The following is a 26,785-nucleotide window of genomic DNA, read 5'->3' as shown; positions in this document are numbered from 1 at the left end:
ATAAAATGTCTATATTTGTGTTGTAGTCATGGTGACCCCTGGTTCCTATCACCACCACTGTAAAGAAATCTGAGTCTCTACAATGAGTCATTTCACTCTAAGCCACTCTGAATGACTTTGTTTACATCTCAACCACTGAATTATGCAGAAATGTATAAAGATTGGTGGAAATGCAGCTCCGTCATAGTTGGGATGGCAAAACATGTATTTAAATGCAAGAAAACATTTTCTATTTGACAAAACAGAAGCTATTTAACAGAAACCAATAAAATGGTAATGGATACTGGGAAGCTCTGCCTCAGCAGCCGCCATAAATGACTCCTGGAAGTTTAACCAACTTTTTACAAGAGTGAGGTGCTTTCACGCCTCTAACACTGAGCTCTGAGTTTAAAAATTTAAACTGTAATATAACACTAGTTTGAACTAATAATACACACTTTTACTCTGTGAAGTTAGCTGTGCACTTTAAAAGCTGTACTGAATGGGAAAAATGAGTGGGGCAGGAGTGTGGCCCAGTGTGTTAGCTGGAAATGAAAGAAGAAGGCAGGATGGTAATACATCTTTACCGATTTGAGGCAGAGGCTGGCTACTCAGCACAGTGTGTGACTCAGACACAGAGTTTAGTGCTAAATCTTTGGATATTTGATACACATTCAAACAGCACAGTATCGGGATGAAATGTTACCATTTTTCCATTTCTGATACCAAAACCGGTACCGATGTTGAACACTTAAGTGTTGGCGATTCTGGTCCGATATTTCTTCATAAAAAACTTTTGTTAAAATAAGCTATGACTTACACACAAGGGCAGTTTTTTATTCCATTGAAAAGGCATATTTGTTACAGGATCAAATTGATTGTTACAGATCAAAATGCAAATTCGTTCTGCTGTTATTAGCATAGCACGGATAATGCTTCTCTATTTCACTGCACTGGAGTTGAAACTTAAAGTTTAATCAAGATTTGATATGATTATTCTGGTCCAAATCAGAATTAATTTTAAAAATACACTGAATACACAAAAGTGACTGGAGGAGACGTACACAATACAGGAATGTGGACAATTAAACAATACACCAAGATTTTTAGGGAATTTTCTGTATGAAAGTAAGGGGGCTGAACGATTTGGGGAAAATATCTAATTGCGATTTTTCCTGACCAAACCTACAATTATGATTTAAATGCAAGTTTTTTCTATAAATTAATTTTCAGGCCAAAAAGCATAGAATATCCACTTTTTTTCTGACAAGCTTGATCGCTGAGTGCACCAGTTGTGATGGTTGTGATTAGAGGTGGGTGATATGGCAAAGTGTAATATTACAATACTTCAGGAAGCTTTTCACAATATATTTCCACAATATATATATATGTTATGATATTTATTTTTTCTGACATCCGATAATTTAAAACAGAAAAAAACAGTGCTATGTTTAAAAATACTGTCACAAAACTCTGAATCCAATTACTTGTATTTATCATTTCACACTCTGTGCTACACAAAATCCAATCAAACAGGACTAATACTGCTCTCTTTTCAATCAAAAATTTAGTTGGAATGTGTTTTAAGTACTGGCGATATCCACGATATGCTCAGAAAAACGTACTGTGACATACAAATGTAATCATCATGATGATACATATCGTCCAGATCTAGTTGTGATGTCATATGCAGAACATGAGTGTTTCGTTGCTTCTGATTGGTCCATCTCATCTACAGACAGTTCACAAGCTCTGTGTTATTAGGTTAAATTTTGTCATTTAAAACCTAAGACAACGTTGTTGATACTGTGTTCTATAATGATGAATCTTTCAGCTCTAGAAAGTAGCGGAGAATCATGTTTAACACGTTCTACTTATTGAATATTATATGGTGGGGCAGTTTAACAATGCTTATTATCATCATGATGAAACAGATCACACTACATCATAACATACATTCTGTCAGTACTTAACACAGATCAACTGTATGTTTCATAAATAGGCCTGTTTCACTGGATTTAGTGCAGAGTGAGTGCGAGGTTGAATAAAAATCAATGTATCTTCAAAATGTGGCACTATCATGATGCGTATATCAAGTAACTGTCTTCAAAATCATAATTTTTGCCATGTTGCCCTGGAATATTATCATAATTGACTCTAATAAATGATTCTAATAGTCAATGTAGTTGAATCACCATCTTCATATGGATTAAGCATCATCCATACATTAACTTTACACTCATATTAGACAGTGTGAGTGATATGGGACAAGAACAATGTGGGGTTTGTGCCTAGACTGCTAAGCTGCGTCTTCGAGTGTGATTCCTCTGGGAGGTCTTCCGTTTCTGAACTGAATCCAGCAAGAGCTCATTCAGTTCCTGAGCACTGAGAAGACTTTACTTTATGCAGAGAACTGCTTTCTGGGGGAAGTTCAACAGTGTGAAGCTTCAGTAACTGTAAGCTGGTAAGGGTTAAAAGGGGAATTCCACAGAGTTTTCAAAATTTCTGCAAAATTCACTTATTCACTGAACAAAGGCATTCAGAGTGGTTTGAAGTGAAATTGTGCATTATGGAGAAACTTAGCAACACAGACATTTTTTACATTTCCTTTATTTACTATCTAAAACCACCAGTGAACCTACCGTGGTTTCATAACGTCGCTGTCTAAAGAAAAACAGCCATCTCCATTTTTGTTAATTTTATATTTCTATATCATTTGAGCACAACAGCTGAGCTTTTCACCCTTTGTGTGAAAAGTTCATGATGAATGAGAGAGAAATTCACCAAAAAACTTTTGGAATAAAACATCTTTGCATTAACGTATGTTAAATTTAAGAACTTTTGTCTTCTCCTGTAAAGTTGCTACTTTGGAGATACCTGTTTTTCTGCGGACAGTGAAGATATGTAATGTTGATGAAGGTAATATAGTGATGTATCTGGAAAAAATAAGATTTGAATTAAAGTTTTTTTATATGTTGTAAACCAAAATTCTGCGGTTTAACCCTTCTGTTGCAAGATGTTGCCTCAGGGCAACAAACCCATTTTCCTCACTTGACAATACCATTATACATATTTAAAGACAGTGACAGGGTTAACAATAAAAGGTTTGAGTTTGAGTAAGTCAATAAAAAGCATGTATTTGGTCATACTCTCTTTTAGTGGGCACTTTTAAACCTCTTTTTTAACACTCAGAATTTTGTTCTGAAAACTTTGCAGAAATATGTTTGTTGCCTAGAAGCAACATTTCCATGTTCTCATCACTTCACCACTATTCATTATTTCACTATTACTATTCAATATCACTATTTACCAGTGTCAAGTTTACATTTTGTCACACTGTGCAATAATACCATCACTCAGAACAATGTGCAATATTTTTCTGTGCAATGTGCAATATTTTTTAAATATACATTTTTTATATTATTTTTTGTATATTTTATGTCTGTCTATGCCGTCTAGTATGTCTGTGTGCTTTTTCCTTTATGTTATATTCATGTTATTTTTGTACATCCGAGCTTGAGAAACGCAATCTCGTTCAGCTGTGCACTCCTTGTTGTACAGTCTGAATGACAAACTTCACGTTGACTTGGACTTTGAACATGTGATAGTGGAATGGATTTGGCCAGTCACAAGCCAGGTCTCACCACTTCAGGGAACACAGCTCTATATCATTTCTTTCCATTGTCGCACAATGTTGCCTCAAGGCAACAAAGCCCAAAAGGACCCCTGCACACATTATTTTTGAATTTAATAATCAGGTTCATTTTATACAAAGTGAATCTATTTTTTTTAAATTGCTTTCATAACGTGTGCAGTAGTCTGGTGTAGACTTTTTCTTAGGACCTTTCTCAAGAACACATTAAAGAAAAACTCAGAGAAACCATTTTATGTAATGGCTTTCTGTGAAGGAGCTTTTAGAGGTGGACGTTTGGTTCCTATCACCACTGTGAACAATTCTGACTCAGTAAGTTTCTCTAGAACAGAGCATTTCAGACCAAACCACTCTGAATGACTCTGTTTACATCTTAACCAATTAATTATGGAGAAAGTTTAAAAATTGGTGGAATTTCTCTCAAACACCTTTCCAATTTTCAGGACCAACTGAAAGCAGACATTAAATGAAAGCTGCAGCCTGGACACATGTGGAGCTCATCCTTACATCACTTAAGACAGAATTACGATCAGTAAAAATAAGCAAGACGCTGCCGACTTGCAGAATCAATAAAGGCGCACCACCATGTGCAGAAACCTCGAGTAATTTACTCAGCTGTTCTGAAAACCACCCTGATGTGAAGGCCATATAAGTGAACTCTCCAGAGATTAGACTCACTGGCCATTTGTTGAGTGTTTTCCCCGTAGAGCCGTGCGCAGAGAGAATCTTCGATATTTTAGTCCACGCTCTGGTGGACAGTAAAGGTCAGCTATCAGCAGCCGTCTCAGGTGTTTAAACTGCTTGACTGATACGGTGTTAATCCCTCTGTGTTGACTGACCGGGTCTCTGCATCAGGATGAGGACGCCCGTGTCCCAGCGGCTACACAGAGGCCGATGACTTTGAATGAGTTTGCTGTGGCCTTAAGGTTCCAATGAGGAGTGATGAGGCTGACATGTTGCACAACTGGCAACTTTCCGAATGCGTCAGGCTTTCAGGACGTTGTTGAATAAGCTCTTACGTCACTTACTGGAGCTGTTTGTAGTGGTCTTGGACAAGCAGTTTGGGACATCGTGTTTGATGGTTTGTTATGGCCAAAACACTTTGAATACCAATAAAGATGTAAGCACAGGCCAGATAGGACAATCACACTGAAGCCCCTACTTATTACTGACCCCTTATATCACTGCTTACACAGCTTTACACCTATAACTCATCAATAGTGACGATATGAATTACATACAGTACTGTGCAAAAGAGATATGAGGTATGTAAATCCACTTAATACGTAAAGCATAAGTGGATAAAATTAAGCACATAGCTTGCAGTCTTGATAGACAAACAGTGCCAGTAGAATGGGTTGTACTGATGAGCTCGATGGCTTTAAATGTGGCTCTGTCATAGGATGGCATCTCTGCCACAAGAGTCTGACGGACGAGTCTGGGTTTGGCGAAAGCCAGGAGAACATTACCTGCCTGACTGCATTGTGTTTGGTTGAGGAGGGATGATGATATGGGGTTGTTTTTCAGGGGTTGGTCTAGAACCCTTCCTCCGTTCCAGTGAAGGGAAATCTTAATGCTTCAGGAAACCAAGACATTTCGGACAATTGTATGATTCCAACTTTGTGGGAACAGTTTGGGGAACAGCCTTTTCTGTTCCAGCATGACTGAGCCCCAGTGCACAAAGCAGGTCCATAAAGGCCTGACTGGGTGAGTTTGGTGTGGAAGAACTTGACTGGCCCTCACAGAACCCTGACATCAACCCCATCCAATACCTTTGGGATGAACTAGAATGGAGATTGTGAGCCAGACCCTCTCGTCCAACATCAGTGTCTGATCCCACAAATGCTCTTCTGGATGAATGGGCAAAAATTCCCACAGACACTCTCCAAGAGGGGTGGGAATTTCTAGGCACCTCACGATTCGATTCAATTGCGATTCAGAGGCTGCGATGCGATTATAAAACGATTATCGATGCATCTTTTTTTTTTCTATACATCATTTCTATGTTCCCACTGTGTGAGGACTTGGTAGTTTTAAAGCAAAGTATTTGTAATGATCCATAATGAATTTACTTCCAATATCTTTTATTAATAATTTTTTTTGTCGTTCCACCTTAAATGGTGCCGCATTTACATTCGGCGCCTCAGTCAGAATTTAAGGTGGAACGGGTAAATTCGAACAAGAAGCTGGAGAATAAGAAGCGACTTCAGCCTCGTAAGACAGCCGAATGTTGAGAGACATTTTACAAGACACTGCTCTAGTTTTAAGAAAAGTTTTCTGGCGGAGATGGGAGGAAAGCAGCTATAGCTAAAGTTTAAAGCAGAGCAAAGTAAATCTGCGCTCTTGTTTATATTGTTTAGCCTATACAAGCACATACTGGACATTAAATGTTTGATTTTTGTTGAAAGGACAAATTGTCTCTTCTTAACACTTGGGTTGTGACTCAGAGGGAGCCGGTCAGATTTCTCACTCATCCAGCAGTGTTTTTGTTGTGTACCGTCACAGACTGTCCGGGCGCTGCACTTACCCACTTCCAAGTTCCGCCTTTTGCATTCTGTCAACATTGCGTTATAAATTAAATATTTAGAAAATCGATTTTTGACATTTGTGAATCGATTCAGAATCGTTCACGTCAGCATTGCGATGCATCTAAGAATCGATTTTTTCACACACCCTTACTCTCCAACATCTTGTAGAAAGCTTCCCAGTAGAGTGGAAGCTGTTATAGCTGCAAAGGGGGACCAACTCCCTATTAATGCCTATGGACTTAGAATAGGACATCATAAAAACTCCAGTAGATGTAATGTGTAGGTGTCCCAATGTTTTTGTTCATATAGTGTATCAGACTCTCATTTCAAAAAGTTGCAAAAAATAAACAGTACTGTTATTATTGAGTGGTATTAGAAAGCCTGGCCACCATCAGCATCACAGAAAGTGTTTGGGATTACTTGGAGTATGAGAAGCAAAAAATGTAGCCAACTTCTAAGACTGAACTTTGGAGGTGTGGAAAAATATGCCTGCAGATTTCTATGAAAAACTCAAAGTGAGTCTACTTAACAGAATAGAATAGAAGCTGTAATAAAGGCAAAGAGTGGAAACAGTCAACACTGAAAATGTTGATTCAATATTTAGTTGTTAAGGCATCTGCATAGACTCTTATAGATAAGAGCTGCTTGAACTGGAAGTTAAATAAATAAAGGGTGGAATCTGACTTTGGCACAGTACTGTACATCAACCATACCAGCCTACAGAGAAACAGCAGCTTGGCTGAGCTATAAAATAGCAAGTTACTATTCAAGTTACTTTGAATTTTTAATTGACTGAAGTTAAATTTTGATTGGGGAGCCAATTAATGTGTTTCACACAGAGACCCATAAGATCCCACTGAATACAAGCTATGACTACATGAGTATGTTGTAAATGCCCACTAAAACATCTCCAACTGACTTGTTTTTTTTCAGTAATACAACCGATTTTAATGATCATGTTTATTGAATGTTTTATGGATAATTTTTTTACTGTTCTGAGTCCACGCTAACTGTACGTCTGTCACAACAATATTTTTTTTCCCATGCTACCTTTGACACACTACATTGAGAGTTTAAATAGGTCTGCCGCTGAGGTGTAGATGGATTTGTCCTTTTGCTCACGCAGACTGACCTTTTTCCACAACACAGGGCCACTGTTAGTTTGACATGAACGGACCTCCCCCCAGCGAATCCAGAGGGTTCTTTTATATTAGTGACGTCTGTACAGGTTCTGACCGCACATCACTGTCTGCAGATCACCTTTCAATATCACAAACCAGAAACTGGAGGCCGTGTGAATGATGCACGAGGTTCTGCATTGATTCTGGACTGAGTTTGGCACCACTGTCCATATAAATTATGCACAGAGTTCTGTACTGATTGAGCGAGTCCTAAATAAAGAGTAGTGTTCATCCTTATAAGGACACAGTTGTCCACAGGCTTTCTGTTGGTTGTGAGTGTGCTTTGGCATTTATCATTTAAAGGTCTTGTATCCTACATTTTCTTGTGTTTTATTTTTCCTTTGAAGCCCTTTTCTTTTGAGGTTTTTGAGGTTTTGTGTGCTAAATTGGTCATAGTTATTTATTACATGACCATTTTTCAACCTCTCTTTATGTCCTAGTATTGAACAGGCTGTTTTTGTTACTGTGCCTTTAAGACTAGATATGTAAATGATAGTGTGGCACAGATACCGAGTATTGGTGATGGGGTTACTGATACCTATGACTTACACCATGAAGCAATTTCTGATACATGCATGCGAGCCAGTAGACACAACAACAACAACAACAACACAACAACAACAACAAACAACAACAACAACAACATATTGGCAGTGTGGGATGACAAGCACCAGTTAAAATGCTCATGGCAGAATCTGTATTGGCAGATTTTGGCATTAAGAATATGCTAACAATGTGCTTACTAATATGCTTACCTGAACTGCTGAGCTGCATCTTTCAGTAAATCACTCATCTGTTACTGTTTGGTCACTTACAGTCTGAGTTAATGTTACTGAGAGAGCAGAAGGAACCGCCAGACTCTCTGCATAATGAGCCTTTAGCCTTGATTTAGCCCTTAGCATAGCAGTCTGCTAACTGTGCCTGTATGTCCACTAGCCTTGCCTGTGGTGCACTTCTGACGGTCAGCCGTATCACTCAGCAGCAGGGTCTTTCGGCCTGTTGCTTCAACCAAGCCAAAAAAAAACACTGAAAATCACTAATCAACATGAACGACGGTGATATTTACTGAGCTGACGCTCAGAGATGCAGCACGAGTGAACAAGATGCACATATGAGACTAATGGCTTGAGAAATCTGGATGTGAAACAACATTCAGCTCAATTTTTGAGCCAGAGAAGCTGCTGTGTGCTGATGTGTAAACACCACAGGTTCATCTGTTTACTGTTCAGTTCTGTTTTTAACCTGATTGCCCAAAAAAGATATTTAAAGTTGTTAAACATGGTTCTTGCTACTAATTATATAATAGTGAATACACAATACATACAGTAAATATACAAAAATATTTTTTCTTAAGCATCTAGTAAATGTATTCCAAAAAGTAAATGCCATCTAGCCAAGCTGAGTGTGTTTTATTTGTGATGCAGAACACAGATTTTACCAAAATAAAAACATTTTTAAAATGTATTTGTATAAATATCAGGATTTATAGGTGAGTTAGGTTATAGAGACTTAGTATCAGTATCGGTACTCGGTATCGGCCGACACTAAAGGATCAGGTATCCATAACAGAAGGGGAAAAGTGATATCGGTGCATCTCTAGTAAATGACCTCAGTTGTGTTTTGTATTGTGCCTCATTTAAAAATCAGTCTGGGATGAAACTCCTTAAAACTTCAGTGTAAACAGGTGGAGCTAAACTATTTTGTGACATCACTAGAGCAATGAATCCAAAAAGGTTTTCTTTCAGCTTCCATTTACAGACTATATGGACTCTACGGTAAACAATATGTTTTGAAACTTTAACAATGTTTATATACCACATTAAACAACAACAATTGTGAAACGCTTCAGGCATCAGGCAGCGTATTCATAACCACCTCGTGTAATAATATTCTGAGGGAGCTTTTAGAGGCATTAATCTCTTCAGATGACTCTTTCCTATCAGCATTTCACATGAAACCACACAGAATGATGTTGTTTGATCTCAGTAATTGCATTATTAAGATTTTTTTTTTAAATTTCCCCTTTAAGACAATGGACCCCAGCAAATGCACAGCATGCCTGCTGTGCTGTCTCTCACATTACTTGTGTTAAAAATGGCTATGAAAAGTAAGGTTGAAAATATGTTTGGAAAATGCTAGCGTGCCGGCGATGGCGATAGGGCTCCTTTGTGAGCCTTACAGTGTTTGACATTTATGGGGCAGGATGGCATGAGTGTTATTATTAGTGAACAGTGAGTAATGCTCCTGCGTGTTCACACAGGACACAGGGACAGGGCCTGCTCACGCATCGCTCTCCTTTAGATGTTGGGCTGCACAGAAATTTTGCATGATTTTATTGTATTTTATTATCCACACTTCAGTTTCACAATAAGTACATTAAAGGACACACAAAATGGTCTATGCATCATATTTACGTGAATTGGAATGCACTGAAAATGAGAGGAAATGAGAATTTCTCCTCATTCTATAAATCAAAAAATAGTTTGTTAAAAAAAATTCTGCCAGTGTACAGTTTGTGTACAGTAATGTTATGAAATAAAAGCTATGATATTTACAGTTGTACACCTTTCCATATATGCAATTAGTGAGTCTGAGGTACATAAATGAGAGAATACATAGGAGATAGAATATTAATATATATGCCAGATTATACAAGATATGGACAGAAGATGTACAAGATATTAATCTATATGTGCAAGAATAGATTTGCTGAATTGAAGTTACAGTAAGATCAGAGTGAGTCTATTTGAGGTGTGGATGTGGTGTGGATTGTCCATGGAGATCACCATGATGATTCAGGGGTGTAGTGACAGGCCCGTTGGCCGATACAGCAGCAATATTGGCTGTTCAGCACACATTCAGTATCAGAGGAATTCGACTGGTTGTTCATACTTGACCGACATTAATTTGTATATATTTCTATGGAAATGTATGATTTATAGTAATAGTTTAACACTAAATGCTATTTAGACTGTCAAGCCCAAAGAGATCTGTGCTTGATTATACTAAGGCTTGAGAAATGCTAGATGTGTGCAAACAGGCCTGGATGATCAAGTTATCAGCCCCTGGGTGCAAATGTTAGGTGGGCTCCTGCCTGCCTACCTTTTTGGGTGCTCATTGAAATTTTGTATGATATCACAGCAGGTTGCAGGAGGGCTAAGCAGTTCCACGATGGCAGAATACTAACTGTGGTGTTGGCCACATCACCGCTATAAGTCCTTATGTTTTTTCCAATGGGGACAAAACAATAGCACGATTACAGACACAATACATAGTATGCGTCCACTCTTCTTATTCCAAAATAGATGACGTCAATTAAAATTGGGTAGCAGAGATATGCATAACAAAGATGGAAGGAAACAGAAGACTTAAAAACCCAAACCGTGAAGTATCAGCCAAAGTGTACTACAACAGCGCTTTTCATTTATGTCTTACCTCTGATGGCTCTTTGCAGATCAGTACCGAGAAGGGTAATGAAAGTTTTTACTTTAACTCAGACAGACATTTTTATACTTGACTTTGGAAATAGACATCCTCTATTCTGCCTCTTGCTTCTACAGATCCCCCTTCTTTTGAAAATCTGGAGCTTCAAATTCAAAGTACATTCAAAGGAATGCTGGCTTACTGTGTAAGCAAACTGGAAGCTTGCCTGAGGTAATGACGGATGGTGGAACAGATGCTAAGCAGCGATTAAAGTAGAAAATGGAGTGGGCATTTAGGAAAGACGTGAAGAGCATCAGGATTATGTTCAGGCTTAACATAATGACAAATTATTTCATTTTTTTTGTGCAGCTAGTAAAGAACCACTAGTCGAACCACTGGTAGATTTTCTCATAGTGGCTCAGACCCCTGGGCACAGGCCTATAAAACCCACAGTGGGCAATCCAGACTGTTTTATGGTAGGGGAAACACTGTGTTCTCCCAGAAAAAACCTGCATAGAGCAGCATAGCTGGCCACCAGCAAAACCAGCATATCGCTGTTGTCGGAACAAAACCTTGTATCTCCAAAATGGTAACATACTTTACTTTTAATGTGAGTCTATGGAACCAGACTTTTTCCCCCAAGTCATTTTGGGTCATTTCTTTTGGTCCAATCATCATGAAATTTACATACAAAGTAAACGGCAACAGGTATTTTCAAATTATGTCAACAACTGAAAAAACGTCAACAATGGAGATACGAAGTTTTCTGGCGACAACAGTGATATGTTGTGTTTTGGGTGCTGATATGCTGGTGATTATAAAGCGTGACCAGGTGAACCAGCATTGATCAGTGCTAGACCAGCATAGACCAACATGGAATGTATGCTGGTCTGTGCTAATAGTTGATCAGCTATGTCACGTTTGGTGCTCATGATTTGCTTCTTTGATTTTGCTGGGGCTGCTAGGCTAATGTAGCTAATAATTAGCTAATTCTATCAATTAATATATTGCAAACTGCCTAAATCATCACACACCTCAAACTGTGTGGGGTTGTTCAGTAATCTCTAACTGACTTGCTCATGTGGTTTCTGACACTCTAACACACTGCCGTCTATAAACTTGGACAAAAATATTTTTAATAGCAAAAAATAAAAAATAAAATAAAATGGTAGTAGCAGCCATCCTGCACTGCAAAAAATTATCTTAGCGAGTGTAAACATCTTAAATATTGTCAATAAATCTAATATTTCTCATTATAAGACTGTTATTCCACCTGTTTCTGTACATTTTTACTTGTTTTAAGTGATTTTATCTGGTGAAAGTGTCTTATTCCATTGGCAGATTAGTTTACTTGTTTAGAGAAATAATAAAGATAATTGTACTCATTTCAAGATTTAATGCTTAAAACAAGTAACATGATCTGCCAATGCAATTTTTTATAAGATAAACTGCTTAAAATCAAGTAAATATTTCTAGAACTAAGTTAAATAATCTCACAATATTCTTACAGCAGTCTCATAATGAGAAACTAGATATATTGACTACATTAAAAATGTTTACACTCGCTAAAATCTCATTTTTTGCTGTGTGAAGCCTTAATTTTGTCTGTGTTTTGTCAAAACCAGTTCATGTGGTTTGCATACTGCAAAAAATGATATCTTAGTGAGTGTAAACATCTTAAATCTAGTCAATATATCTACTGTTCCTCATTATGAGACTGTCATAAGAATATTGCAAGATTATTTAACTTATTTCTAGACATTTTTACTTGTTTTAAGCAGTTTTATCTTATGACTGTCTTATTTCATTGGCAGATCCTGTTACTTGTTTTAAACTTTAGTTCTTAAAACAAGCAAAATTATCTTCATTATTTCTCAAAACAAGTAAACTAATCCGCCAATGGAATTAAACACTTTCACTAGATAAAATCACTTAAAACAAGTAAAAATGTACCGAAACAGGTGGAATAATCTTACAATAAATTATGTTAATTATAATAACAGTCTCATAATGAGAAATATTAGATTTGTTGGCTACATCTAAGAAGTTTTTGCTTGCATGCAGTCTGCACGATGTTAATTAGTGGAGTATAAACTTCAATTTCTTTTCATCTACATTGGTCTTGTAGCTCTAGTCCCAGACTAAAGAAGCAAACATTCACATTTGAAGTAAGGAGAAATTTGTGTAGCTCTTTTTTGTACCAAACGTGCAGCTTTAAGCCTGATTTCCTAAGTGGCTAAAAATGGAAGACAAAAGAGCTAACAGCTGAGCTGAGAGCAGAAAGTTTTGCTGCAAAACGTTGGCTAAAAGTGAGGTTAAAGAGAGCGTCTGCAGCGTTTTCCTCTCGGCGGTGTGAATGCTGACGCGTCAGAGCCGTGGAAGTGAGGAGTGCATTGTGATGTTACATTTAACGCATGAGCTCACATGGCTTTTTCACACCATCGCAGCACGAGTACGTCCTCTGTTCTGTTCGCCAGTATGAATGAATGAATCTAGTTATTTTGAACAGAATTCACTCAGGTGCTTGATTTATACTATATAGTGACTTTGGACCAAGATAATTGCTTGAATTCATGGGTTTAGGAACTCCTATAAGGGACACATTGTTTAGTTGGCTGTGATACAATGCTTGGTACTTAGCACTCCATCCTTTCAAGCCTGGTCCTAATTGATGGCTTCTCACAAGTGGCCCCAGCCTCATTATACAGCACAAGCTGTCAAAGCCCCGTTAGCCACTCTGAATTAGGAGAGCAAGGCTAAGACCCCTTACGGGATTCAGCACTGTGACTGCTTGAAATCAGACCCCTAATCATTTCTATTGTGTCCTTTTTTAAGCTCGCTCCCATTCGGCCAGTGTTCCACATGCAAATGTTTCAAATGTTCTCATTTTCTTTCATACAGAAGTAGGAATAGGTACAAAGGGGTCGAAAGAGAGAGAAAGAACTAGCATAACCTGCACAGGGCTGCCATTGTTGATTATATAATCTGCTGATTATTTTTACAATTAATTGAATAATCACTTTTTTTGAAAGGCCAAAAAAATACACTGCAAAAAATAATATCTTAACAAGTGACATCTTATAGTAGGCAATAAATCCAATATTTCTCATTGTTAGACTGTTGTAAGAATAAGATTATTCTACCTGTTTCTGTACATTTCCAAGATTATTCCACCTGTTTTTGTACATTTCCACTGGCAGATTAGTTTACTTGTTTTGAGAAATAATGAAAATAATTTCAAGAAATAATGTTTAAAACAAGGGGCGGCACGGTGGCGCAGTGGGTAGTGCTGTCGCCTCACAGCAAGAATGGCCTGGGTTTGATTCCCAGCTGGGTGACCAGGGTCGTTTCTGTGTGGAGTTTGCATGTTCTCCCCGTGTCTGTGTGGGTTTCCTCCGGGTACTCCGGTTTCCTCCCACAGTCCAAAAGCGTGCAGTCAGGCTGATTGGACATGCTGAATTGCCCCTAGGTGTGAATGTATATGTCTGTCTGCCTGCCCTGCGATGGACTGGCGACCTGTTCAGGGTGTATCCTGCCTTACCCCCAATGACAGCTGGGATAGGCTCCAGCACCCCACCGCGACCCAGAAGGATAAGCGGTTTAGATGATGTATGTATATGTATGTTTAAAACAAGTACCATGATCTGCAAATGAAATGACACTTTCATAAGAAAAACTGCTTAAAAAAAAGTTTAGAATTCTTATGACAGTCTCATAATGAGAAATAGTAGATATACTGACAACATTTAAGATGTTTATACTCACTAAGATGTCATTTTTTGCAGTGTATGTGTGTCTATCAGACTCTCTTACTATAAAAGAAATTTGCCGACTAATGATTACAGATTTATCAAGAAGTTGTATTTTATTTGTTTTTTTATCGGTTTTGACTGGAGTGGTCATGACGGGTCTAGAGATGTTTGGACAGTGTTATCAGAGGCTGAAGTTTTCCTCTTTTGCTCTTTCTGCCTGTAGATTACAGCCACAGAGTCAGTGCTGTTCCTGCTGCAGTACATCTCGGAGGATCTGGATAACAGAGAGAAGATCATAGTGATGGGAGACTGCTGTTACCTTAACCCTCTGGTGCGGAGGACCTTTCGCTTCCTTGGTACGTCTCCACACACACACACACATGCATACAAACCAATTACAGCGTGAAACCTGAAGGGACCCAAATATTCATTTTGGGTTTTTTGGGGGTCCGGGGAAATTTCCCAAATATGTCCTGGGTTGTTTTTTTTTCAGGTTTTCAGGTCACATTTTCAGGTTTCTCATGGTCTGCTACCTTTTACAGATTTTAACCCTGCTATAGTTTTTCCTCCCTACTTTATCTATCATGTTATTGGGAGTGAGATCCACTGAGGTCCATGAAGCCAGCATGAAAACAATGCATGATGTAATTTTTATTTTATTTTTTAATTAAAGCATTTGGGATACAGATGTTAAAAAATTAATTAAATTAAATTTTGCATGGCCAGTGATTAATTCTTTTATTTTGTTTATCAGTGGTCTGATGGTGGATGTACCTGGCAGTACCATTAGAAATGTGGCATTTTATTCAGACTAAAATTGGTGAAGTTTGAGTTCCAACTACAGTTGAGTTTAGACACAGTTTTGTCAGTTTGCAGTTGGGGCAGAATTTAAAAATAATTTTGTCAGGTTACAGGCAGATTCAGACAATGTTTTTTGAGCTACAGTCAAGTTCAAGCAGAATTTTGTTGGCTTCAATCAGATTCAGACAAAAAGTTATCAGGTTACAGTCAGGTTGTCAGGCTACAGTCGGGTTCAGGCAGAATTTTGTCAGACCGCAGTCGGTTCATACAAAATTTGATCAGGCTACAGTCAATGCACAGGTTTTTTGCAGTCTGGGCAGAATTTACACATTTTTGTTGGGTTAGAGTCGGGTTCAGACAAAATATTGTAAAATATACAGTCGGTTCACACAGATTTTTGTCAGCGACAGTCAGGTTCAGAGAGAATTTTGTTGATAGTCTGGATAAGACAGAAATTTCTCAGGCTACAGTCGGGTTCAGACAAAATTCGGCCTACAGTCAGGTTCAGTCAGAACTGTGTTTGGTTACAGTCAAGTTCAGACAGAATATTGTCTGTTTGCAGTCTGGACAGAATTTAACATTGTTGTTGGGTCATGGATGGGTCCAGACATTTTTTTTTGTCAGGCCACAGTTGGTTTCAGGCAAAATTCGGCCTATGGTCAGGTTCAGACAGAATATTGTCAGCTACTGTTGAGTTCAGACAGAATATTGTCGGGCTGCAGTCGGGTTCAGACAGAATTTTGTCAGGCTACAGTCGGTTCAGACAGAATTTTGTCGGGCTACAGTCGTTTCAGACAGAACTTTGTCGGGCTACAGTCGTTTCAGACAGAATTTTGTCGGGCTACAGTCGTATCAGACAGAATTTTGTCGGGCTACAGTCGGTTCAGACAGAATTTTGTCGGGCTGCAGTCGGTTCAGACAGAATTTTGTCGGGCTGCAGTCGTTTCAGACAGAATTATTATAGCTTACTGCGTTCAGGCAGAATTTTATTAGGTTACAGTTGGTCCAGACAGAACTTTCTTAGGCCACAGGCAGGTTTCCACTTAATTTTATTGGGCTGAAGTTGAGTTTATATATAGTTTTGTAACCAAAAATCAGGACCACAATTCCAGACCCAGTTAAAGCTCTAACACTCACTCTCTATCATGATGGACATATTACTGGCAAGAATTCCATCAGTAAAGGAAAGAGAGCCTTTCTTCACATTGAACTCCACTCTCAGGCAAACTCAACATGCCAGTCCTCATCCGAGGGAGGTCGAAGGCCCTTAAGCGTGTGTCATGAGGCCGTCTTCTTAGTTATTTATTTATTATTTCCTTCTGCTTCTGCGCACAGTGAAGCGGAGGATAATAAGACATGGGGTACGACGCTCAGTTGCCGCGGGGGGTCTCAAGCATGAAAAGCTCCTGCGATTCCATTCGGAGGCCAACGCTTTTGGAAAACATTCTTCTGTTAATTATACTCAGTGGCAAGAATTATTAAGGCATTTACAAATCATGTCAGAATGATCACCCTGCGGAAAAGACTACACAGTGAGATCCTGGTTATTCTGCTGCTTATTCTGATCTTATTATCTCTGTCTGTTTTGTGACAAATTGCATTTTTGGTTGTGGTTTTAAAGATGATAGTGTGTGTTAGTGGCTGGCTTTTCGCTGCGGGGAACATTTCAGAGGTTCTGTGTTACACCACATTACATTCCTGGCTAAAAATGGACTCCTTCAGAGCAGAATGAATGTATAAACATTAGAGGAGGCAGGAGAGCAATGTTAGTACTGTCTCCTGGTAATGCTCAGTCTAATCTAGTCTAATGCTCCACTGAACCCTACACCCAAGCTCAGAGAACACAGAGATCCATTGCGACAAAGCCTAACACTCTTACCCTGGCATTGCAGTCTTATTGCAAAGCCCCACAGTTCACACTGCAATACTGAGAGATGATGTACTGCGGCCTCGTCTGAACAGAAGCGCATTGCAAGGTGTGGGATTTTATGATGTTTGAGAGACGATGTAGCTGGGAGCCTGGAGAATTTTGTTTTCATTTTTTAGCACTTCTTCTCTTTGTGTTCAGCTCAGAATGCTCACAGGCATAGAATAAAAAACCTGTCCTGTTGAGTTAAATATACAGAGTTAGGTAAATTAGAATGGGCTGTTCCCAACTGAGGATTTCCTGCATCAAACAAAAACTCAAGGTCTTTTACTAAAAGCCAAAAAGGCTAATAAATAAAACATAATAGCAGGAAAACATTTAACTACAGAACTTAAAAAGGAACTTGCTTAGGCCTTAAATTGAAGCCCAGTAGATGTTCTTAAAGGGGAACTCCACTCCACTAATTATTCAATAGTTTAGATGAGATGAACAAAATCATTGAGTGATTCGGTGTGAAATGCGCCCTTCTAGATAAATTTAGAGTCAGAACTGTTCACCATTGTAGTACTAGGAACCAGACGTCCGACATGTTTAATGGCTCTAAAAGCTACATCCTATTAAGTTATTACACAAAATAGTTATGAATGCATTGCTTGATACCTGTTTTATGATAGTTTTATTAGAGTTTTGGCCTAAAATGTATTTTTAGTATAAACTATTACTCCAGGATTAATTCTGTGTTCCCTCTCAAAACCACATCCTCAACTGAGATCAATGCGCGTGAGCTAACATGCTTTTGTTGTTACTAGCCTGTAGCTACAGCCGTTCAACACAGCTAAGGCCAGCAGCAGCTTTTGTTTACAGTTTATTTTCTTACCTACAAGATGGCAGAGAATGCAGAGGACTTTGAAGAGGTCTGTTTCCAAAACAATGTAGATCCATATCAGTTTGAACCAGAGCACACAAATGAGTTGCAGTGGTTTGAAGAAGACCCACCGGCGCCGACGCAGAACAACCCAGGGCGAATGAAGACCGCTGGGGTCAACAACAAACTACTTGCTACTCCACTTGCCAGTTTAAGAGGTAGGATAGCGAGGCGGATAGTTATTTTACTGCGTGGCCAACTTAGATAGTCTGTAAGCTAACGGCTAACAGTGATATGCGTACGGTGGCTAATGACGACTAATGTATGTCCAGTTTCTGCTGGAGTGAAATTGCGGGTGTGTAAATCTGTGGCTCTGCAGTCGGACCCTTCTCCAAAACGCGTTCAGGGTGGAGGGGTACATGCAGGGCATTGTAAGGAAAAAATAGTGCCCAAAGAAAACGTATTTTTTTGAATTGATCAGTATTTTACCATTATCAGCGTGACATATAAAAACTTAAGACACAGTTCACTGGACGTTTTGGATGGCAGATAAAATGGTGGTATTTGTAGCGTAGACATAACGACGTCTGGTTCCTAGCACTACAATGGAGAACAATTTTGATTCTAAGTTTCTCAAGAAAGGCGTATTTCACACCAAACCACATTGAATGATTTTGTTTACATCTAAACCATTAAATGATGGAAAATTGATGGCATTCCCCTTTAATACCAGGTTATTTTAAATACAGTTGTGGTTCAGTACAGTGCCGTACGCACTTACATAGTATATTATGTTCAAAGCAGTGAGTGGTGAGTAAAATGACATTGATTTTTTGACATTTTTGTTTAATTGCCTCAATTTTTGGTACCCAGTGCACGACTGTTACACAAACACATTCACTGTAATACAGTGATGTGCTCTTGCCTCTTTTTGCAGACCCCTGATATTTCTTAATAATTAGTTAACACTCATTCTGCACCACTCCACAAAATGGGCAACTGCAGCTTTCTTCATTTTAAAGGACAGTGTACAGCTGGCACAGCAGCAAAGAGAATTGAAAAATAATAAAAACACTTTTATAAATGTTGACTTGCTTGCTCACCTATGAAGATGAAAATCTAGTTCGTTTCCAGTTTTGTAAATCATACAAAATATGTTTCAAGTTGTTAAAGACAAAAATTGGGAGGGGCCTCCAAATCAGGCAGAAATTGTATTTTATGGCTGCTGTGAAACAGTTAAGCTCACTAGTGACACGATCTAAATTAACCTATAAGTTTAAAAGGTACATATTTAATGTATTTACTGCACTAAATCATAAAATGACCATGATATGTCTTTAGAGATGAAAGAAACATGCTAGGTTGAAATACTGGCTGCTTCAACAACAGTGCTACAGCCATTATGTTCTCCTTTAAAATTTCTGTTCCTAAGCAGTAAGTCTGTTTGTGTTTTGGCCTGTGATCCTGCCCACTGCCCATTTCCCAGTACCATTTTGACACCCTGGTTTGCCAGATATGAAACAAATTGGCAGGCAAACAGAGCGCACTGCAGCCGTGGAAGAAGGCAAACAAACTGGATCCCGACCTAAAAAGCCTCAGCATTCTTCTAAAAAGCTCCATTACCAGAGACATAGTAACACATGAGTAAATAAGATGGGGAAGATGGGGGCGCTTAGAGTCCAGAGGATGGATGTTGAGTTTGCTCATTTTCTCCTAGACAGGTAAGCACTGAGCTTCAGCTAAGTTTAGCTAATCTTAACTAATTTATCATAGCTACCAGTAAGGATGCATTCATATTCTGCAGTCCATGTGGAGAAGTGAGCTTTTGTTTTTGGGATAGCAGGCTTAGCTACACAGTCAGCCACGCATCTAACTAATACTGACAAAGTTATAAGAAAGTTCACGAATTGGTTTGTAATTCATAAACAATGGAAACATTGCAAACAAACATTAGCCGATCAACTTACAGCAAGTTTAATGTTTGTTTAATGTTCGTCTTGTACTCGTTTGTTCATTGACCTCAACCTGGCAACCAGATATTCACATTTTTTTTTCTAGAAAGTTCTCAGTCTCTTCAAAGTGTTCTAGAAATGTTACGGGAGGGCGAGGAGGCGGACCCAAGGGCAGAAATGAAAACCAGTGAGAAAGAGTGTTAAATAACTTTATTGGGACAATGGAGTGCGTGTTTGGCACGTTGCGGTGACCCAGAGCCAGGCTCGAATCGCCAGTGTACTGACTGGTGGTCCGTGGAGTTACCGCTGTGCCGCTGGGAAGCACAGGTGACAACGGGTAAAACACCTCAAGGAAGGGGAAATGAAAAGACGGGAAAACGGCAAACAAAAGAAACACTGAAAGCAACTCAAACAAAGGCTGAACTAGAAACGTGAAATAAAAGATAATGAGAAAACAAAATACACTTCCAGCGTAAGAATGAAGGGAAGGTAGACTTTATGTCTCACTTATTAGCTCATGGTGGAGCAAACACCTTTTCTATTGCTTGGAGCCGTTTGTAGCTCAAGCCTTTTTTGGGCTTTTAAATAATTTGGGGGCAATTAGTCTCTTTGTTTCTTCCAGCCCTCTTTTCTTCTCTTTTTCCTTTCCTTTTCTTTTTGTTTAAATACCCACCTGGGCTAAGTACCGTACCGGTCACCCCTATACAAAGGTGTGACAAAGGGCTGCTGTTTGCCACAGCCTTAAATAGAGGAGTCCGCAGGTGTGCCGGGTTGGGCTTAATCAGCCCGAGGGCTTCTGGGAATTGGAGTTCCCGGAAGTTATGGCACCTTGCCGCCGTCGCCCTCTGCTGGCAGCCGGCGGCGCAGGCTGGACCCTTACAAGAAAGTTGTTCCGTATTCACAATGTTTGGCTTCTAACAATAGTGTAACCTTTTTTGGTGCTATATAGAACCCTTTTCAAAAAGGTTCTATATAGAACCATCCACAGGACATTCTCTGTCAATCTGAAGAATGCTTTCATGATGCAAAAAAACCCTTAAATCATGTAAAGGATTATATGAGTGTTCATGGTTCTATATAGAACTATTTCTTTACTAAAGAACCCTTGGAGAACCATCTTTAAGAGTGTAGAATGTTCTTTCATGTTCTTCCATGTTCACATTAATCTAGAATGTTCTCCCCATTTATACTGTTCTAGAAAGTTCTCCTCTTTTCACAGTAGATGATTAGACAGATGGATAGATAGATGATTTTTTACAGTACATAACTATTCATAGCATAGTTTGTTATTATATTTAAATTAGCTGTGACTCCTCACTAATCTCTTCTTCTCTCTGTGTTGGCAGGTGTGTATGCGTTTGGCCTCTTTGCCACTGACATCTTTGTGAATGCGGGTCAGGTGGTGACGGGGAATCTGTCGCCTTACTTCCTGACCGTCTGTAAGCCCAACTACACGGCTCTGGGATGCCAGCACGGGGTTCGCTTCATCAGCCAGCAGGAAGCATGCACAGGGAACGGTGACGACATCCTGCGCGCCCGCAAATCCTTCCCTTCCAAAGAAGCCGCCCTCAGTGTCTACGCTGCCCTTTACGTCGCTGTGAGTAAATTCTCTCTTCTTTCAGCTCAGAGGAGTGTAGGGCTGATTCACTCATGCTTTAGATCAGGCATGTCAAACTGGGGACCTTCCAGGCCAAAGTGCTAAAGAGATTAGCGTTTACCCTCATCTAACGCTCTGGATTCAGTTCACGAATGCCTTGTTAATTAGCTGATAAGCTAAATCAGATGTAAATCTGTTCCTCATTCACATGGTTCTAGAACGTCCTTCCTCATCCATACTGTTCTAGAAAGTTTTCTTCCCAGTCACAGTGTTCTAGTGTTCTTCCCATTCACAGTGTTCAAGAATGTTCTTCCATATTCACACTGCTTTACAATGTTCTGCCCATTCACACTCATCTGGACAGTTCTTAGTCCATTCACAATGTTCTAGGATGGTGTTCCATATTCACAATGTTCTGCACTCTTAGCACTCTCAGGCGTGTCAAACTGGGGACCTTCCGGGTCAAAGTGCTGCGGAGATTAGCGTTTACCCTCATCTAACGCTCTGAATTCAGTTCATGAAGGCTTTCCTAATTACTTGATAAGCTAAATCATAACTGCTTTAAAGATACACTGTGCAAGTTTTGGGGATTTGGAGACCTCTCTGGTGGAAATATGTAATTGCACGCAACATGCAATAGAACATTGTGTAACATGGGTTGAGCTTCAGACCACTTCCCCAAGGGGATGAATCTGATGATTTAAAGAGAATTCAAAGAGAACTCAGTCAAAACTTGGTGAAGGGCGTGTCTTCTGAGGGTGAATTATCTACTATTGATTCAAGATTCAAGATTCAAGAGTTTTATTGTCATATGCACAGCAGAAACAGGCAGTTACACCGTACAATGAAATTCTTACTTTGCTGTTCCTCCATTCACTAATATAGTCTTGGAAAAAAATTATACAAAGTATAAGAACATATTTAATACATTAAATAAGTATAAATACACTAAAAACAAAAAAAAGTAAAAAAGTACGGTTATAAGTAAAAAAGTACAGTTATTGTCATTATATCTTTATCGGTATAATGTTGAGTTTGCATTTGAGACCTAAACATTGCGCCGGTCCTTCTTTTTGAGCCTATTCGTGTGACATTAATAAATAAAGACATATGACATGGACCAAAAAACTCGACCCGACGCCTCTGACTTTTAAATGATTGTTTGCTGGTTTTAAAAAGGCAAATCGCAGCAGTGCATGCATACCATATTTTAGCCTCTCCTTACTCAGTTATGCTTTTTTTGGTTTTAACAAAGAAAATCTTACATGGTGCAGCTTTAATTGAGCATCCAGTAAAATGTTATAAAGTTTCCAGTAAACAGAAAAAATTATCTTATAAACTTTAAACTCAGAAATTTAAAGTTGGTGTCAGTGGGTCCAGATTTCCATTCTTCCCTCTGACAATTACATAACTTGCAGAGTACTTCCATAGTGATTACTAAATAACTTACAGTAGTCGCTGGAAGGCGTTCATGCTTATGAGATTTTGCCTTTGCATATTTGACCGTGAAAAAATGTTCTGTTTTCATTAATTCAGGTCAGGAGCACTCAGTATTAAAAAGCTTTGCAGAATATTTTAGGAGTTCAATCATGTTTCTGAAGGCAGGGGATCTGTGTTCAGGAGGGATTTAATGTGAGTTGAATTTAAGTCTGTTTTAAGCACTCACCCTTTTTAATATAGTCTCTTCAGCTCTTCTCTCTTAAAAGGGAATGGATCAAAATTGCTGCGTAATTAAATAGTTTAGAGGTGAACAGTCATTCAGAGTGGTCTGATGTGGAAAAAGTTTATTGTAGAGAAACGTGCATATTGTCGCTGTCTAAAGAAAAACATGTCTCTCCATTTCTGTCAATTTTTAGTTTTCTGCATCATTTGAACATGTTGCCTGTCCTTTACATTGTGTGAAAATTTCATGATGAATGAACCAATAGAAATGCTCTAAAATTACTTGGAATAAAATATCTTCACATTGACTTTCATTAAAAGTAAAGAACATTTTTCCCATCTCGTGTTACTATTTTTGGAGATACTTCTTGTTTTTCTTTGGACAGTGATAATATGTACTGTTGATGACTGTAAAATAGTGGGTAATACATTTTCTTTGAGTACTAATTTGCATTATAACACTCCGCATATACATCTCTGCCATGAATGGATTTAAAAAAATAAGTTTTAGGCTGAAGCCTTTTCTATCATACGTTAATGTCTCAGACATTAGGCAGCATATTTGTAACCTCTTCATTAGTTTCTGTGATGTAGCTTTTATTCAGAGGCATTAAACTCTTCAGAATTCTGGTTCCTATCACCACCACTGTGAACAATTCTGACTCTGTAAATTTCGGTAATTCTGTCACTTTTTACTGTGATGATGCTCGCATGGACCACCGAGTGTAGTGATGAAGTAAGAACTAGTTTCTGTGAAACCCCTTAAAATCCCAGTCTTATTACATACTAAGGCTTATTATACAGTAACTATAGGGACTTCAGTGTAATCTTGCTGAGCTATTCTTAGGTTATAGAAGTGTGTAATAAAACTCTGGGCCCATCAAACTGAGGAGATAAAAACTTCTTGTCTTAACTAGATACAGGCTGATTAGCATGCTAACAGGCTAAATGATAGCAAACAGGCTAAACAACTCCTCCATTCATATCACAGTCTTCGAATTAAACTACTTACTGTACAATTCACTGTAAAGCCGCAAATCCAAAAAGCATTCCACACTTCAAATGTCTGCCTTTTAGTTAGATCTGCCTTGTGTAGCACTAAATCCAGACTGAATCTCAACCAGCTCCCTCCTTCCTATATATATTGCGCAATGTAAGTGATGAAATTCTATGAAATTCTAGTGCAATGTTTGTCCAGTATGGAATTGTGCACACATGCTTGACTGATATATTATGCACTGTTTTGGTGCAGGAGCCAGTATTTAAATTCCTACGTAGTGCACTATGTAGGGAACTGGGAGCCATTTGAGATTCAGCCCCAATGTGGGGAAAAGGGCTGTACAGCACTGTTAACTTGATGCTAAATAATGTTGGAAATCACATAGAGGCGCTAATGGAAATTGGCATTGTCATCATGATGATAATTTCGTTAGCAAGATACTAGATTTTGCATTAAACAGTGCTATATTATGATATATTAATTATTATATGACAAAGTAAATATTTGATGAAATGACTGTAATATATAATGCTGGATGACTGAATGTTATTGTTCTCCTTCAACAGTCCACATTTTCCTGGCAGTAATAACACACTACAAAGGGACTACACAATTTTCTTGGCAGAATAATTGTTTATCCTAGAAACAATTGAAATTATTTATTGAACACTTGTGTATTTTATTAGATTTTTGTGTTGTCCACCATCAAGTCGTGCCTAATAGTGGAGCAATAAACCCCTTACCCATCATAAAATCTCTGTAACACATGGCTTTTTGTGGCTTATTGCTTTATCAATTCCTCTTTATGATTAATAACAGAACAATAGAGCCAGACTTTAAAGGAGTTAAAAGAAATTTAAGGGGACTGGATGGTTGTTTGGTTAGAATTTTGCATCATAACATGGCTATTTTTTGCTGGATTCTTCTTTATTGTCTAACAAATTAGTGCAGAAACAACAACTACAGTACATTTCTCAAGGTCCAGTTTATAGGACCAATAGAAATGCTTCAAAATTGCTTGGAATAAAATCTTGTACCATTTGAAAGATACTTGTTTATCTTTGGATGTAATGTTTTTATGTCCAAAAATGTTTAATATGGCATATAAAATTAGTTTTAACTTAAAGTAATATAGTTTGAGTATGTAAATGAATGAAACATTATATAATAAGCTTTATTGTTCTGTTAACCTCAGTTCACTTTAATCCAGAACATGTAGTACTGTTTCTTGTACTGAAGTACTGGATCTGTTTTGAGATATGTGGGCCAAATAAGCATTTTTAATGTGGGCCACTTTTGGCTCACGTGCAGTTTGCCAGTGCTGACAGTGGGCCGTCAGTGCCACATCTTTGCCAGAAGCTCACATCTGCATGCTGTCTGGGTCTGTGCTGAACTCCATGTTCCACTGGTTTTAAAAGGATAGTGTGTTTCGGGTGTTTATTGTGCCGCTCCAGATATTTTCTCCAGACTGTCGTTACAAAGCAATCAAAAAACTTTTAGAGACACAGTCTTGTGCCTTAATTAACTTTTCCTCCAATCGCTGAGTAAACAGAAGCACTTCTTAATTAGAGAACAGTGCCGTATTGAAAGAACGTCTGAGACGGAGCTCTTAACTCCCACTTGACTCAGCTGTACCCGGTTTTAAAAGCGTGTCTTGTATCTCTAATTCTCTAATTATGTTTTGCTAACGAGATTATTCTGCAGGGCTATGTGTCTTTGGTTTAACCCTTAGAAGTCACAGATTTCAACTGTGATATAAAAGGGTTGAAACAGGCAGAGAAATTCTACTGAAAGTGCAGATTTAAAACTTTATAAGTAGAAGAAGAGATAATTTATTATTCTTTAAATTTGAGGAAAAGCTATAGTTTTGAATACAGCATGTCCAATTGGCCTGACCGCATGTCTGGACTGTGAGAAGAAATGTTCTTGCACATTCACACCGAGGGGGAGAGGAGAACATGCAAACTCCACACAGAAGAGACCCTGGTTGCCCGGCCGGGAATCAAACCCAGGCCCTTCTTGCTGTGAGGCGACAGCGCCACTTTGCCCAAAATGCATCAGCATGTAGTCCAACTGTATCACAGCCAGGGATTACAGGGATTTTTGGTATTTCAACCCCTACAGTGCACATCATCATACAAAAAACTCAGTGAATCTAGCTAAATATTTTTGTGTAAAGGAAAAGGTCAAATCACAACCACATGCACATGACGTTCGATTCCTGAGACAGCATTGCATTAAAGCTGGCATGCTTCTGTGATTGATACTATCATATGGGCTCAAGAATACTTTGCGACTACAATGCAAGTTAAGACTGGTCTATGCACAGTGAAAGTCATAAGTCAACAACGTCCAGAAACGCCGCCGACTTCTCTGAGCTCGAGCTCATCTGAAATGGACTGCTGCTCAGTGGAAACGTGTACTGTGGTCTGACGGGTCAACTTTTCAGGTTGTTTATGGAACACAATGGACTGGGCCAAAAAAGAATATCACCATCCAGATTGTTACCAGCATAAAGTTCAAAAT

At 38.7% G+C, this 26,785-nt stretch overlaps 1 protein-coding gene across 1 annotated transcript in view; it reads left to right on the top strand.

The window, feature by feature from the left end:
• plppr5a (phospholipid phosphatase related 5a) overlaps positions 1-26,785 on the top strand; it is a 56,290-nt gene that overhangs the window by 4,202 nt on the left and 25,303 nt on the right. The window contains exons 2-3 of the mRNA XM_036556235.1: positions 14,739-14,871; positions 21,347-21,597. Of these exons, the coding sequence (XP_036412128.1) occupies positions 14,739-14,871; positions 21,347-21,597 (384 nt within the window). The remainder of the gene's footprint in view (positions 1-14,738; positions 14,872-21,346; positions 21,598-26,785) is intronic.

Source organism: Colossoma macropomum, unplaced genomic scaffold (assembly GCF_904425465.1).
Source record: "Colossoma macropomum unplaced genomic scaffold, Colossoma_macropomum, whole genome shotgun sequence".
Taxonomy (NCBI): Eukaryota; Metazoa; Chordata; class Actinopteri; order Characiformes; family Serrasalmidae; genus Colossoma; species Colossoma macropomum.
The sequence above is the reverse complement of the archived record's forward strand: the minus strand, read 5'-3'. Positions and strand labels throughout refer to the sequence as shown.